The 12,334-nt window shown below is 33.5% G+C and overlaps 1 protein-coding gene across 2 annotated transcripts in view; it reads right to left on the bottom strand.

The window, feature by feature from the left end:
- The window catches only part of kibra (WW and C2 domain containing protein kibra), a 186,296-nt gene that overhangs the window by 61,949 nt on the left and 112,013 nt on the right, over positions 1 to 12,334 (bottom strand). For both annotated transcript variants that reach the window (XM_035361929.2, XM_085808659.1), the window contains exons 15-16: positions 4,147 to 4,276; positions 329 to 447 (exon numbers count right to left, since the gene is read on the bottom strand). In XM_035361929.2, coding sequence (XP_035217820.1) covers positions 329 to 447; positions 4,147 to 4,276 — 249 coding nt within the window. The remainder of the gene's footprint in view (positions 1 to 328; positions 448 to 4,146; positions 4,277 to 12,334) is intronic.

Here is a 12,334-nt window from a genome sequence, read left to right as displayed (position 1 = left end):
AATATAAATAGTTTTCTTATTCACTTGAAATTTTAACACATTTACCATATTTTCACATTTTTTTTAAACAAGCTATAATCTTCAATTCACATTAAATATAAAAAGGATTCAAAAAAGCTGGAGGCTTTTATTAATGTAAGAGTACACATAAGTTTATATATAAACTGAAACAATGAGTAATTTTCACTAAAGGAAGAAATTGAGAGTTTCAAGACAAAAATCGACATCTTTAACTAAACTGCTTCACATAATTACCACAGATGAAAAAAAAAAAAAAAAATGCAATCAATTTTGCACTTATCAAGTTTACAAATACAATAAAACTTACTAAATCTTCTAATACAGCTCCAACTTCATCACCTACATCACCTTCCTCTTCCTCATCATCTTCTTCCTCATCACTGTCCAAATCATCTCCTCCCATACCACATTCAACCATCTCTGAGCCTAAAAAAATTGAATATAATTTCTTTAAAAGTAAAAGCTCTCTCCTTCTCTCTCTAGATATATACAGTATGAAATACCAGATCCAGAATTTGTTGGACTTCGCTCATTTTGGATTTCAGAAATTTCCGAATATCAGACCATCGGTTTGTAAAAAAATTTCGTTTTTAATATTTCTTTAAGAAAGAGATACTTTGCATAAAGGAAGCTCCCCCTCCGCAATCACCACAATGTGATATTAAATGTGTCTTGGAGCTGAAATTGCAATATTTTCCAGATTTAAAACCATATTACCAATATTTACCATTTCGTTAATTGGTTAATAATTAAGGCATTATTATTGCAACGTAAGACTTGTTATATAAATATCATTTCTTCCTACATTATAAATATATATCCAAAAACAGTAAAGCTCTCACCATCACATCATGAAATCTGGTAGCTGGCTATAAATTATATTAAGCGTTTTAAAAATATCTGTAGACACATCCTATCATGATCAGGCAATATCCTTAACATCATATTTTACATAACAGTATTTTCTAGACTTCTTGGACAGCCTTAATCTCTTTAGTTTTTAAGCTATTTCTTTATGTGCATTTCAGTATGAACTAACTTTTGATATCCATTGACTGATTAACAGATGTTTAGCTTCGAGAAAAGAGTAAAAACACAGATGTTCTCATTTACTAAAATTGCAATCTAAGATTAATAACAGAAGAAAATAAGTTCCCTCAAATCAGAAAGTTAATGGAAGAGCAAGATTTGCTAAACTGAACTTAGATTCTGGGAAATCTTTCTTCCTTTCTCTCCTGCCCAATCATTCATGGTTTCTAACGGTGCTCATGACTAACATCAACACGATGTCAATCAATGCACTGGCCTTGCCTACTGTCTGATTATCTAGTCACCAAGCATTTCAAACTGACCTGCAAAAATCTTAGTCCAGAGAAAAATTGCTTTTACAGCAAACTTTTTCTCAAGTATATATTCTTTATTCTTAGACTTTGTAATGAAAACAATTCTAAAAAAAAAGTGCTAGTGGTGTCATTCTGGTTATGCACGATAAATTACTGCATGAGAGACACTCAGATTTCGGACTCTAATGCACACATGCAAAATATAAAATATGAAAGCAAAGTGCTAACTCTGATTTTGTAGTGGCCCCTCCGTTCCTCATTTTAATTTGGATACTTCACTTTTCTGTACTAAAAATAGTAACTATCAATCTAAACTGTGTCATTTCACTGTTTTGGAATAAACAAATTCATCAATAGTTTTTAGACAAACCTAGTTAATTCCCTCCCCTTGTTTTAATCACTAGTTCACTGTATGCTTCCTTTTAAAATACAAGGAAATTAATTGAGGAAAAAACATCCATTTTCAAATTTTTAATCTTAAAAGTTAACAAAATGGTGATTATTAAGAAAATGTAAAAGGAAAATGACTAATTTTGTACATGGTTTAAGAAATCCTTTTTGAAAAAAATGAAAATGGCATCTAAACAGCTGAAAGCATTTCACATTGCTCATGTGTTTAGTTATTCAGATGCAGTGAAAGAGACATTCTATATTGATGAACAAAATTAAGAGATGGAACACTTTTTTCCAAATATCTCAAGAAATGCTGGACAGAAATAAATGAAATTAGGCATGGATATAGTTTGCAGTATGACAATAATGTATACAAAGTATGAATGAAAATGTCATATATTAGCTTGAGAACCAAGAGTCCAATGTGGTCCAAATTTGAGTTTGGAAAGATGGCAGTGAAATTGTGGCTAGTATGTTTTGTGATCACCTCTGACAGACAGCACGCACGAGTAGCTAGGCTGTTAATTAGAGTTCAACAGCCCCCCTGTGGAAGCTGCATCCACTCCTCCTCTAGAGCAGTTTTTAACTCCTAAATGTTTATGAGTGGTGGCTGGCATTTTCCAATAGCCCTCCCGAGAGCATCCCACGCATGTTCAATAGGATTAAGGTCAGATTTGGCTGGCCAATCCATTTGGTGAACATCCTAGCTTTCCACATAGTCATCAACCAGGTGGGCCCAATGTGGTCGTGCACTGTCGCCCCTAAAAGCAAACTCAGGGCCAACAAACACCCCTCAAAAGTCACACATAGGGCCCTGGGATCTCCTGCCTGTACCCTCTGGACATTTAAGTCCAGTTTAACCAGTGTCAAACACATGGAGGTGTGTGCAGGTATCTTACACGATCCCTGTCCAGACTATCACTGCTCCCGCACCATATTGATCCCTTTCTATGATGATGCTGGGATGATATCGGGTCCCAGGTCTGTCCATATCAATAAACACTGAGAATAAGGTTGTGGACTGAATCTGGACTCATCTGTGAAGAGAACATAGCCCACTGAAGCATTGGTGTTGTATGCCCCATTGTTAACGCTCTCTTTTATTGGAGGGAATAAGTGGGATCCAAATAGCGGGCTTTCTGGCAAGACAATTAGATGTTAATTGATGGAAAGTTGGATGATGAAAGTTTTCCATGGAAACTTTTGGCAGCTGTCTTTCTTGAAACTGATGTTACTGTGGCAGTAGACAGGTCATGAGACAATTGTGTGACTGTAGGTGTCCTCTGGCATTTGGTTTAAGTACCTAATACCAGTCGTCATTGGTAGTTGTGGCTCTCTGGCAACAATGTCGTGGTCTTCTGGACACTGTCCCGCTGTTTCTAAATTGACTCCACATACTAGAGTTGATACTTGGTGTTACATCCAGTTCTCTTTCAACTTGAGCTACGGACTGCCCTGCTCAAGCCTACCAATGATTCCCTATCTCATACCTTTGTCTAAGTGATGATATGTACCCATTTCACCCAAAAAACAAGATTACTCAGGAAAGTCAAAAAAATCAGTACCGTGTTATACAGCTGAATGAGCTGAGCAGCTGGATGGGGAATTTTACACCTCCTGCTGGTGTAGCAATGCCCACAAGAATTACGTTAACTCATCTCAGTGACACCAGCGACACAGTGACATTATATGGCAACCAACTGTCTAGGTTTTGTGCAGTATTTTAGAAGAAATGTGGGGAAAATGTTGTCCAACAGTGTACTTTTGAACCACTTACTGCATAGATACTAACCCTCTATGACATCTTCCTTTCAGGATATGAAAGATAGTTGCTTGTGCCTTCTACACCCAACAGAACTTAACAAAATGCATTTTTACTGCTTTGAAAACTATCACACTGAAATGTGGTTAGCAAGAATGCTGAAAATACCTTGACAATCTGTAAGTAACTAATGGAAGTCACATCAAACGTTTGTATGGAAAACAGATTTCCCCTTCACATATACTGCATAATTAATTTTTAAAATCATAAAAATGTGAAAAAAGAAAATTCTGAATTATCTTGTATAAAGCCTAGAAATGATAAGAGATCATGGATAATCCCCTAGCTCTCAATTCAATACTTACTGTATAACTGACAAAATAGCAGGAAAATGAAATATATGCTATGAATTACATTGAACTTTATATTTAAGTAACAAATACGGCAACTATAGTTTTTAGCAGAAATTCATCTGGTTCTAAGAACATTATCACAAAGGTGCATTTGTCATAAAAGCACTCAAATATATTTTAAAGATATTAAAAAAGATTAACATTTACTGCTAGCTTCTTAGAAAGAACTCAAATTACACAAACATTTTAACACTGCAAATTTGAAAATCTTCACCTTGATTTCTCGTTAAAGTTGAGGTCTGTGACGATATAATGGTTGATTCATCACTGCTTTCTTCTTTGAAAGAAAACACTTTGGTATGAAGGTGTTCAGCAACTTCAGATCGATCATCATTTTCCTTTCGCTAAAAATAAATTTGAAAATTCAGTTTACTTTAGGAATTACTTTAAGCTACTAATTTCACTGCAGATAACAGCTTTGCAATAAAACTCTGCCTAAGATGCAGCTAGCAATAATGTTTGTATATTTATGCTACACAATGAATAAGCTCCCCCACCATATTGCTTGGTAATGAATTGCTCACCATATTGCTTGAATAAGCTCCCCCACCATCAATATGGCTAATTGTTTGATCATACTGTGCAATGACACGACTAAAGGAATAATGATAAAATCATTGGAAAATCAAGCCTTGAGTTTGAAAAGCAGTACCACATGTATTCACTTTATTGGCTCTGTGGTCCTACAACTCCTTTCAAGAGGGATTTATCTGAATGTTTTTCATTGCAAGTAGTTATGTTTTTCACCTTCCCACAGTTGATAGGAAACAGTGCTGCATTACAAACTTATCTCCATTATCACTTCTTCTAGTATGTTACTGGAATTGTACCAAGCAGATGCATACTCAGCACCATACTAGCTAATGATATAAACTTGGGCACAATGGAGTTTGCTTGATATAAAAAATAAATGAAGTATCAGGTTTAAAATATCATTCATCAATTCCCTGAACAAAACAAAAATTGCACACATCATCATACTTCAAACATGAAGCCATATTTCCGACTCGTTATACATAACTGAAAAATATTCATGTCACTGAATTATTTTAAATATAAATAAAAATAACCAAAATAGCAGCTCTAAAAATGTGCTCAAAACTCAAGAATGTGTATTGTTATGCTAAATTACTACTGGAGAATCCAGTCTATTAATCTGCTGCAATTGGCATCATTAAGCAAAGCAATCTATCAATTAATGTACGTATTTTCAGATTTAGCATTCAGAGGTCATATGGTAGTGTTGAAAGTATGTGAAAATAAAATTAAAACCAACTGCATTTGACAGAAATTCTAATTATGAAAAGTAAATGTGCAAACATGAAATTCTAATTAAGAAAAAGTAAATGTGCAAACATGAGTTTCTTATATCTCAAACACATCATCTTAATTTTAACACTGATTACAAGAAAACTGGAAGAAAGCATCACAATGCTGAAGCTTCTGTTGAATTTGGAATCACGCGAGCATTGGCCAGCATTTCAAATGAACTAAATGTTTTCCAAACTGAATGTAAGAGATTGCCATACCTCTGCAGTTATATAAAACTGATGCTCAGTAGCTACAGTTAAAGGCAATCAAAACTACATGAACAGCTGACTTTCAAGTAGCCTCAAATGTTATTACAAGATTGAGGATATACTACCAAACTGTGGCTCACACTTTCAGTTATGTGGAATCAACGGTTTATGTAGCATATATAAGAGAACAGCTTAATTTGCAGGAGTGCCGGATCCACTGGAATTGGACACTCCAATAAAAAGACAATGCAGTGTTCATTAGGCAATCGATAAGTCAGTGTTCAATAAGTCAATTCAATAGGCAATTGAGTCATAAGTATCAATATGGTATGAAATAAAGTAAGGCAAGAATATAGATAAGATAGTTATCTTTATGCTGGCATTAGGACAATGATACAAGAGGGCCTCTGACTATTGACCTACAGGTGCTGAAAAATGGCAACACAACTAGCAAGCATGGTTGGACAAAGGTTACTGAATGCAACATTCAACTTGTTCCATGCTGCCACTCGCAAAGTATTTCTTTTCAATAGATAATACTACTGTCTCATTAAATCAGAATAGTGGAGAAGTGAAGATATTTAATGAATCAACTAGCCTACATGATCCAAAAACACCAACATCATTAAGCATATGCATGCAACATTACAGGAAAATGAACTACAGCTCATATAGCCCTTTGCCAGAAAACAAGCAACACCAAAACCATGTTCTAAAAAGAAGTATGTAACAATCTGCATTATGAACTCTTTTGTAACTCATTAACGAAAATGTTACTGCATTGCTGGTATCCAGTGATGGTCATCATCAACCAATAATAGGGTGATTAACCTTTTATTCTAGTTGTGCTTTAATAAAGCAACTGTGTGACTCACACTTCACTCTGACGTGAAAGAACAGTGTAAAACTCTCTCACAAAAACTCACTTTACATCAGGGTTGCCACACAAATTCAGAGAATGAAATTCCCTTTTCCAGGTGTGTTTTGAAAAAAGTCCAGTCTATCCACATAGTGCGAGTTGGCTGCGCTGAGAGGTAAATTAATTATGGTACCACTCGAAAACACAACAATTTGTCAATTGCATATGACATATATATAATCCCGAAAACATTACTATTATAGCTATAATAAGAGTTGGTTTCTCCACTGAAGATTGATATTAGAATCTGCCCAATCTTGATTAAAAAATGAGTTTTTTCGCAGACATTTTGCAGCTTAAACAAAAGAAAGAAATCTATTTAATGTTATTTTTAAATAAATTCAGGTATTATATATTTATTTAGCAGCATAATAAGCAAAAATATTTGCATTAAATTTCGTGACAGCACGTCCATACTGCTAGATTTAGTTTTAAAATTATGCCAGAGAAATTTGCCTGAAATTTGAAAGTATTATTAACTAATAATAAATTTAGAGGAAAGAAAAACATTAAATGATATAAATGACATTAAAATGAAGTTAATTACTTAAAAATTGAATTACAGTAATCAATGATATTTTGGCAAATATAGCCATATTAAACGTTAGCTTAGATGAGTGACTACTATTTTTTATTTTGCTGCAAAATGAAAAATAGAGCATTTATTAAAATGGGAAAAAAAAAAGAGTTTAAAAGATTTTGCGGTAAAATCATAATCTTCACTACGGCCTTGGTACAATTTTGAGAACTGCCACTAACACTAAAATGACTGGTTTGCTGCCCAACACCTTCTTAAACAGAGACTAGGAGACAGAGGTAACTTGTTACTGCTCATCATAATGTCGCCACATCCTGTACACCGTACATGGAGGTTAGAATAAAAACATCTGTGTTGTTAAGATTGAAAAACTTCAACAGGCCATTCCTGCAACAGGCCATTCCTTCAAAGCCATTCCTGCAACAGGAATGGCTTTGTCCCAATGTAGAGGGAAACAGCCGTGTATGCGCAAAATATCTGTCACCGAACCTCGCGAAGTTCGAAGGTCAAGTTTATCAAGAGTACATAAAACGAATATAGTTTTAAATTTCTTTAAAATTTAAAGGAAAAGAAAATATTTCTTTGCGCAAGTAAATTAATTAATAAATTAGTTATTTTGAGCAAAAAAAAGTATGAAAATCAATGTATATAAATTATCGCGAAAGTCAGAGAATGTTTCTTCTTAACACGTGCTCTACATTTTCCTGTACACATCGTGGAGGGGGAAATTCTTGCCGAGTTTTTCCCTCCACTTCCTAGCGGCACTAAAGCAAACTGATTTGAATTACGTCTATGAAACCTTTCTTTCTTTACATAGATGTTCTAACATTAGAAACAGGTACATGAGGGCTATTCTAGCTTCTATGGTATCATGTATTAGCATCAAACCGATTTTGTTGTATACAAAAATGGGAACTTATTTTCTTCAGTTCAACATGCACTGCACATGCGAGTTTTAGGATTCTCGAGGTTACTGGAACCCTAACTTGCCGGAAACTTGCTTTGCCTTTCTAAACAATCTGATAGGAGCTGTGAAAATTGGCTCTGCCCAAATGACACTCATCCGATACAAAATTCGCCAACAAAGCGATCGCTTCCAATGTTGGTGCAAAACTCGCTTTTTTGTGGATCGCCGTATGACATTCCCCGACTTTTCCATATTTTGACTAAAATATTTAAATTCCCTGACTTTTTTGGTCAATTTTTGAATTTCCTGACTTTATCCAGGTAGCGAGGCAACCCTGTTACATATATTGTGAAAAATTTGATTATTCTTAATAAATGTTAAAGATATGTTAATGTGTTAAATAAATGTATTTTGTTTCCCATTACATGTACAATCTCCTTCTCGATTACTCAAGAGGATGTTAATGATCAGCACTATCAAGAAGATCGATGTAAGAACAATTTGCTTCTTTTCCTTACTTTATTAATTTGTAATATAAATATTTACAACTGTCACTGCTGCATAACAGCTTCAGGTGAACATATCACTAAGAGGTCAATCTGCCTGAGCACCAGTACCTTTTTTACATCCTTCACCCAAAAAAAAATCTTAGGTGTAATTTCCCTGTTAAAAGACTTGCTACCTTATTTTTATTATTATCATTATTATTTTATTTTCAACAAGTTGTTGGTTATTATTCTGTGTTAGGTACTGGGAAGTGAGTATATTACGTTTCTTTATATGTTTTCTTTACACGTACATTAGGTTTTTCCTGAACATACAAAAATGTAAATCATGCCTTATTTTCAGGCATATAAATACCTGTAACAGACATCACAATTAACAATATCAAATTAACTCTAAAATGTTATAGAATCTAATGGCATAAAAATAAAAGATTACTGCATAATGCACAAAGAAATTTAAAAGACATTTATTTTTATAAAATCAGCATACTACAGTGTTCCCATATCCACAAATATGTGAAACCATGGCATCTCCTTATACAGTCAAAAGTCGTTAATCCGGACTCGTCGGGACTTCGGCGATTCCGGATTATCGATTTTTCTGGATTATAGATCATCAGTTTAAATCTGGTAAGATGGCATGCAGAAATTACAAAATTAAACATATGAAACCGTAATTTATGAAATAAAGAACAATTATGATCTAAAGGGTATCAAAATTTACCAAAAGAAAAAGCTTAATATTTATTTGTTTACTTTATTAAACATTTCTTTCAATGTAAATTATTTAAGTTGCTTCGTTTCATGTGATAATACTTTCTCTTTAATTCTATTAAACAGACATAATTTCTTGTTCAGTTACAAAGTTCCGCTGTTCAAGTCCTATAATTGCTGTGTCGAGAATACCGACTAATTTGTCAATTGAAATGTTTTCGTTTTCAATAACCTCTCTGTCACTTTCTTCACTATCGGAAGCGAATTATAATGACGAGGAACTTGATTTAAATCATATCAAAGGAGTACATCGAGACGAAATACTACATTTAGTAAGGAATTATAAGCCAAATAAAAAAAAAAAAACATTTGCCCTGAAGATAAGGATAGTGCTGACAGACCAACTTCCAATTCATTGCGCTATTTTACGTATCACAACATGTTACATTCTTTCCCTTACAAAAGTGTTTGGCTTCTCCCACTAATGAAATTTCCATTACCTGTCATGAAAAATCTGAATAATGCAATAAAAATTATTGTTGTTCTTGAATTATAGTTTTTTATAGAAACATATGGTGGTAAGGGTTACTTTAGCAAATACATTTTATTTTGTTATTTAAAAAAATTAAAAAAGTGAATTTTTAAGACAAGCAAGGGTATAAATTTTTTTTGAGACCTCTATAATTTGCTGTTAATGCCACCACTTTTTCAATATGGCCAATATACACCAAACGGCATGATAAATATCAAACAATGCTAAATTAACGCAATAATTAAAAGAACCTACGAGATCTTTAAGAATTGAAAAATAAATTTTACTGATAGTGGAAAAAAGTAACTAAAATATTGAACTTATGGAGAAGTCGAGAAATTTTGTAATTGATAATAAGTTTGAATAATTATTGTGTATGTGTTAGCTAAACGTTACTGTCGGCTTAGTGTCCTGTTGACTAAATGCGTTAAGTGTCCCGAAGCCTAATGTCCTGACGGCTAACTCTCCATCTCGGCTAACTGTCCGTGTTGGCTAAGTGTCCTGTCGGCTTACTGTCCATGTCGGCTAAATAACGACTTGTCGGTTAAGTGTCCGTGTCGGCTAACTGTCCATGTCGGCTGAATAACGACTTGTCGGTTAAGTGTCCGTGTCGGCTAAGTGTCCGTGTCAGCTAAGTGTCCGTGTCGGCGAAATGTCCTGTCGGCTTAGCGTCTGTGTCAGTTAAATGTCCTGTCGGCTAAGTGTCCCTGTCTGCTAAATGTATTGTCGGTTAAGTGGTTGTCAGCTAAGGGTCCGCGACCGGTTCTGATCTTTACTTGGTTTGTATTACAGAATCACAAATGATATCAAACCCTTGTATGTTAATGCATATAACAATAACCCTGAAATAAATATTTCACTATACAGGTACTGGATCTGATGATGGTATGAATAAAGCAACTATTTACCTCGACATGCATAGCATGAAATTTTAGAAATTTCACAGTATCATGTCATATAATTTCTTGAGACACTAGCTGCAACAGCCCAAATTTATGCACAACATCCCTGCATGTAGGCATTTCCCTAGAATTTGATATATACCTATGTCAGCTTACTTTTGGCTCTAAAATAAGAAACCGCACATTTCATTCATTCAGAAATTCAATTCATTTTTTCAATATAAGTATTCTTATGATGCTTTCTTAACAAAAAACAAAATTATGATCAAGATTTTGTATAAAGGCAGAGTAGCTGATTATATATATTCACAGCTAATACATGCTACAGAACTAATTTCCTCACTTTGGCAATCTTAGAATGCAATGACGTGGTGTTTAAAAACTTTGAATTTCTCCTAACAACAACTTTCAATACTCCCATAACAGAAAGGAAATGGAAAACAAAATTAATCTACTGCATCAAAAATGCATAGTCATCAAAAATGGCAAGGCAAATAATAACTTCAGAATTAATTATTAAAAAAAAATCTCCAAAGTACTATAACTATATAAAAAAAAAAAAAAAAAAAAGTTAAACTGTCCACAGAAACAAAATCAGAGCTTTACACTAGACTTAGAATTAATGCTTCAAAAAACCGGTTTTCTAACTTTTATGCACCACCTATATTTCACAAGAACACAAATAAAATTCAGATTCATCACCAATGGCAATAGGAATCACCTAAGAGAAATAGACAATCATTTTGCTAAACGCTTAAGCGAATTCTCAATATCATTACCGATTCTCCTAATTAACAACATAACAACAACTGGATTATTAATAATTACATACTGATTTTGACAGTGAATCAAAATCTTGAAGTTAAACACATTAATTACTATTACTGAAAATCTGTATATTACATTACCATTAGAAGAAATTTTTGATAACCTCTTAAAATTACCAACTTTTTTCAAGAGATTCTTACCGTAGTTACACAAGAAAATTGGTCAGTTTACCTTAAAAGTATGTTGTTTCCCAATTACACAAAATTTAATGACACAATTTACTAGCAAGTTAATGGTATCCCTATGGGTTCTAACTCACCTTCAGTATGATGTAACTTATGCCTCTTTACTAAAGAATTTCAATACCAGAAAAAGCTTTGGAAAAATGTTGTAAAAAACTGAAAGCTTTCAGATTTTATATTATGCCCAAAGGGGCTATTTTAACGTTTATGTGTCACCTTATTAAATATGTTCTTCGCACTTAAACCACAAAATTCAATTCAACAGCATTATTCCAAAATATTTAAAACAGCATACCTTTATAATTTCCAACACATAGCCACGCATGCTGGAGATAATTTTTTTTCCCCCGTAGTGTTGCCATTGCTCACTTTGAAATTGTTCTTTATTGTTTGACAAAATATGAAATAGATAACAAATTTCAGCTTCCAGATGCCCATATTCAAATGGAGGATTACACTGTTCAAAATGTGATGTCTCTAGGTACCGTTGTTTTTTCACAGCGCGGGAAACATACATTTATGCAGCTTCTTCATTATTTAATTTCATTAAATACGATACCGGGCTCTAATATTTGGTGGCAACAATTTGAAAAGTGAACAGATGTAAAATGCTGAAACGAAATTAATAGCCCTCTTGGGCAAACTGCCCCCTTTAGGATAATAATGCAATTTAATTGTTTATCTTTTGAGCATCTTAAAGCTTTTAAAAATTTTTAAATATATTTTTTGTGTGTGTTTTACCGTCGGAATACAAATGGCATGTAGGGGAAGATCAGAGGCAAATGTGACTCTTATTTTTCAAAGATAAAATTTATCTAATTTTTCAAAACAGAAACTTTAAATTTTTAATTTAA

The sequence above is a fragment of the Stegodyphus dumicola genome, chromosome X1 (genome assembly GCF_044657685.1).
Source record: "Stegodyphus dumicola isolate Sdum_Otavi_A_Nest chromosome X1, ASM4465768v1".
Lineage (NCBI taxonomy): Eukaryota > Metazoa > Arthropoda > Arachnida > Araneae > Eresidae > Stegodyphus > Stegodyphus dumicola.
This window is presented reverse-complemented; position numbering and strand designations above follow the sequence as displayed.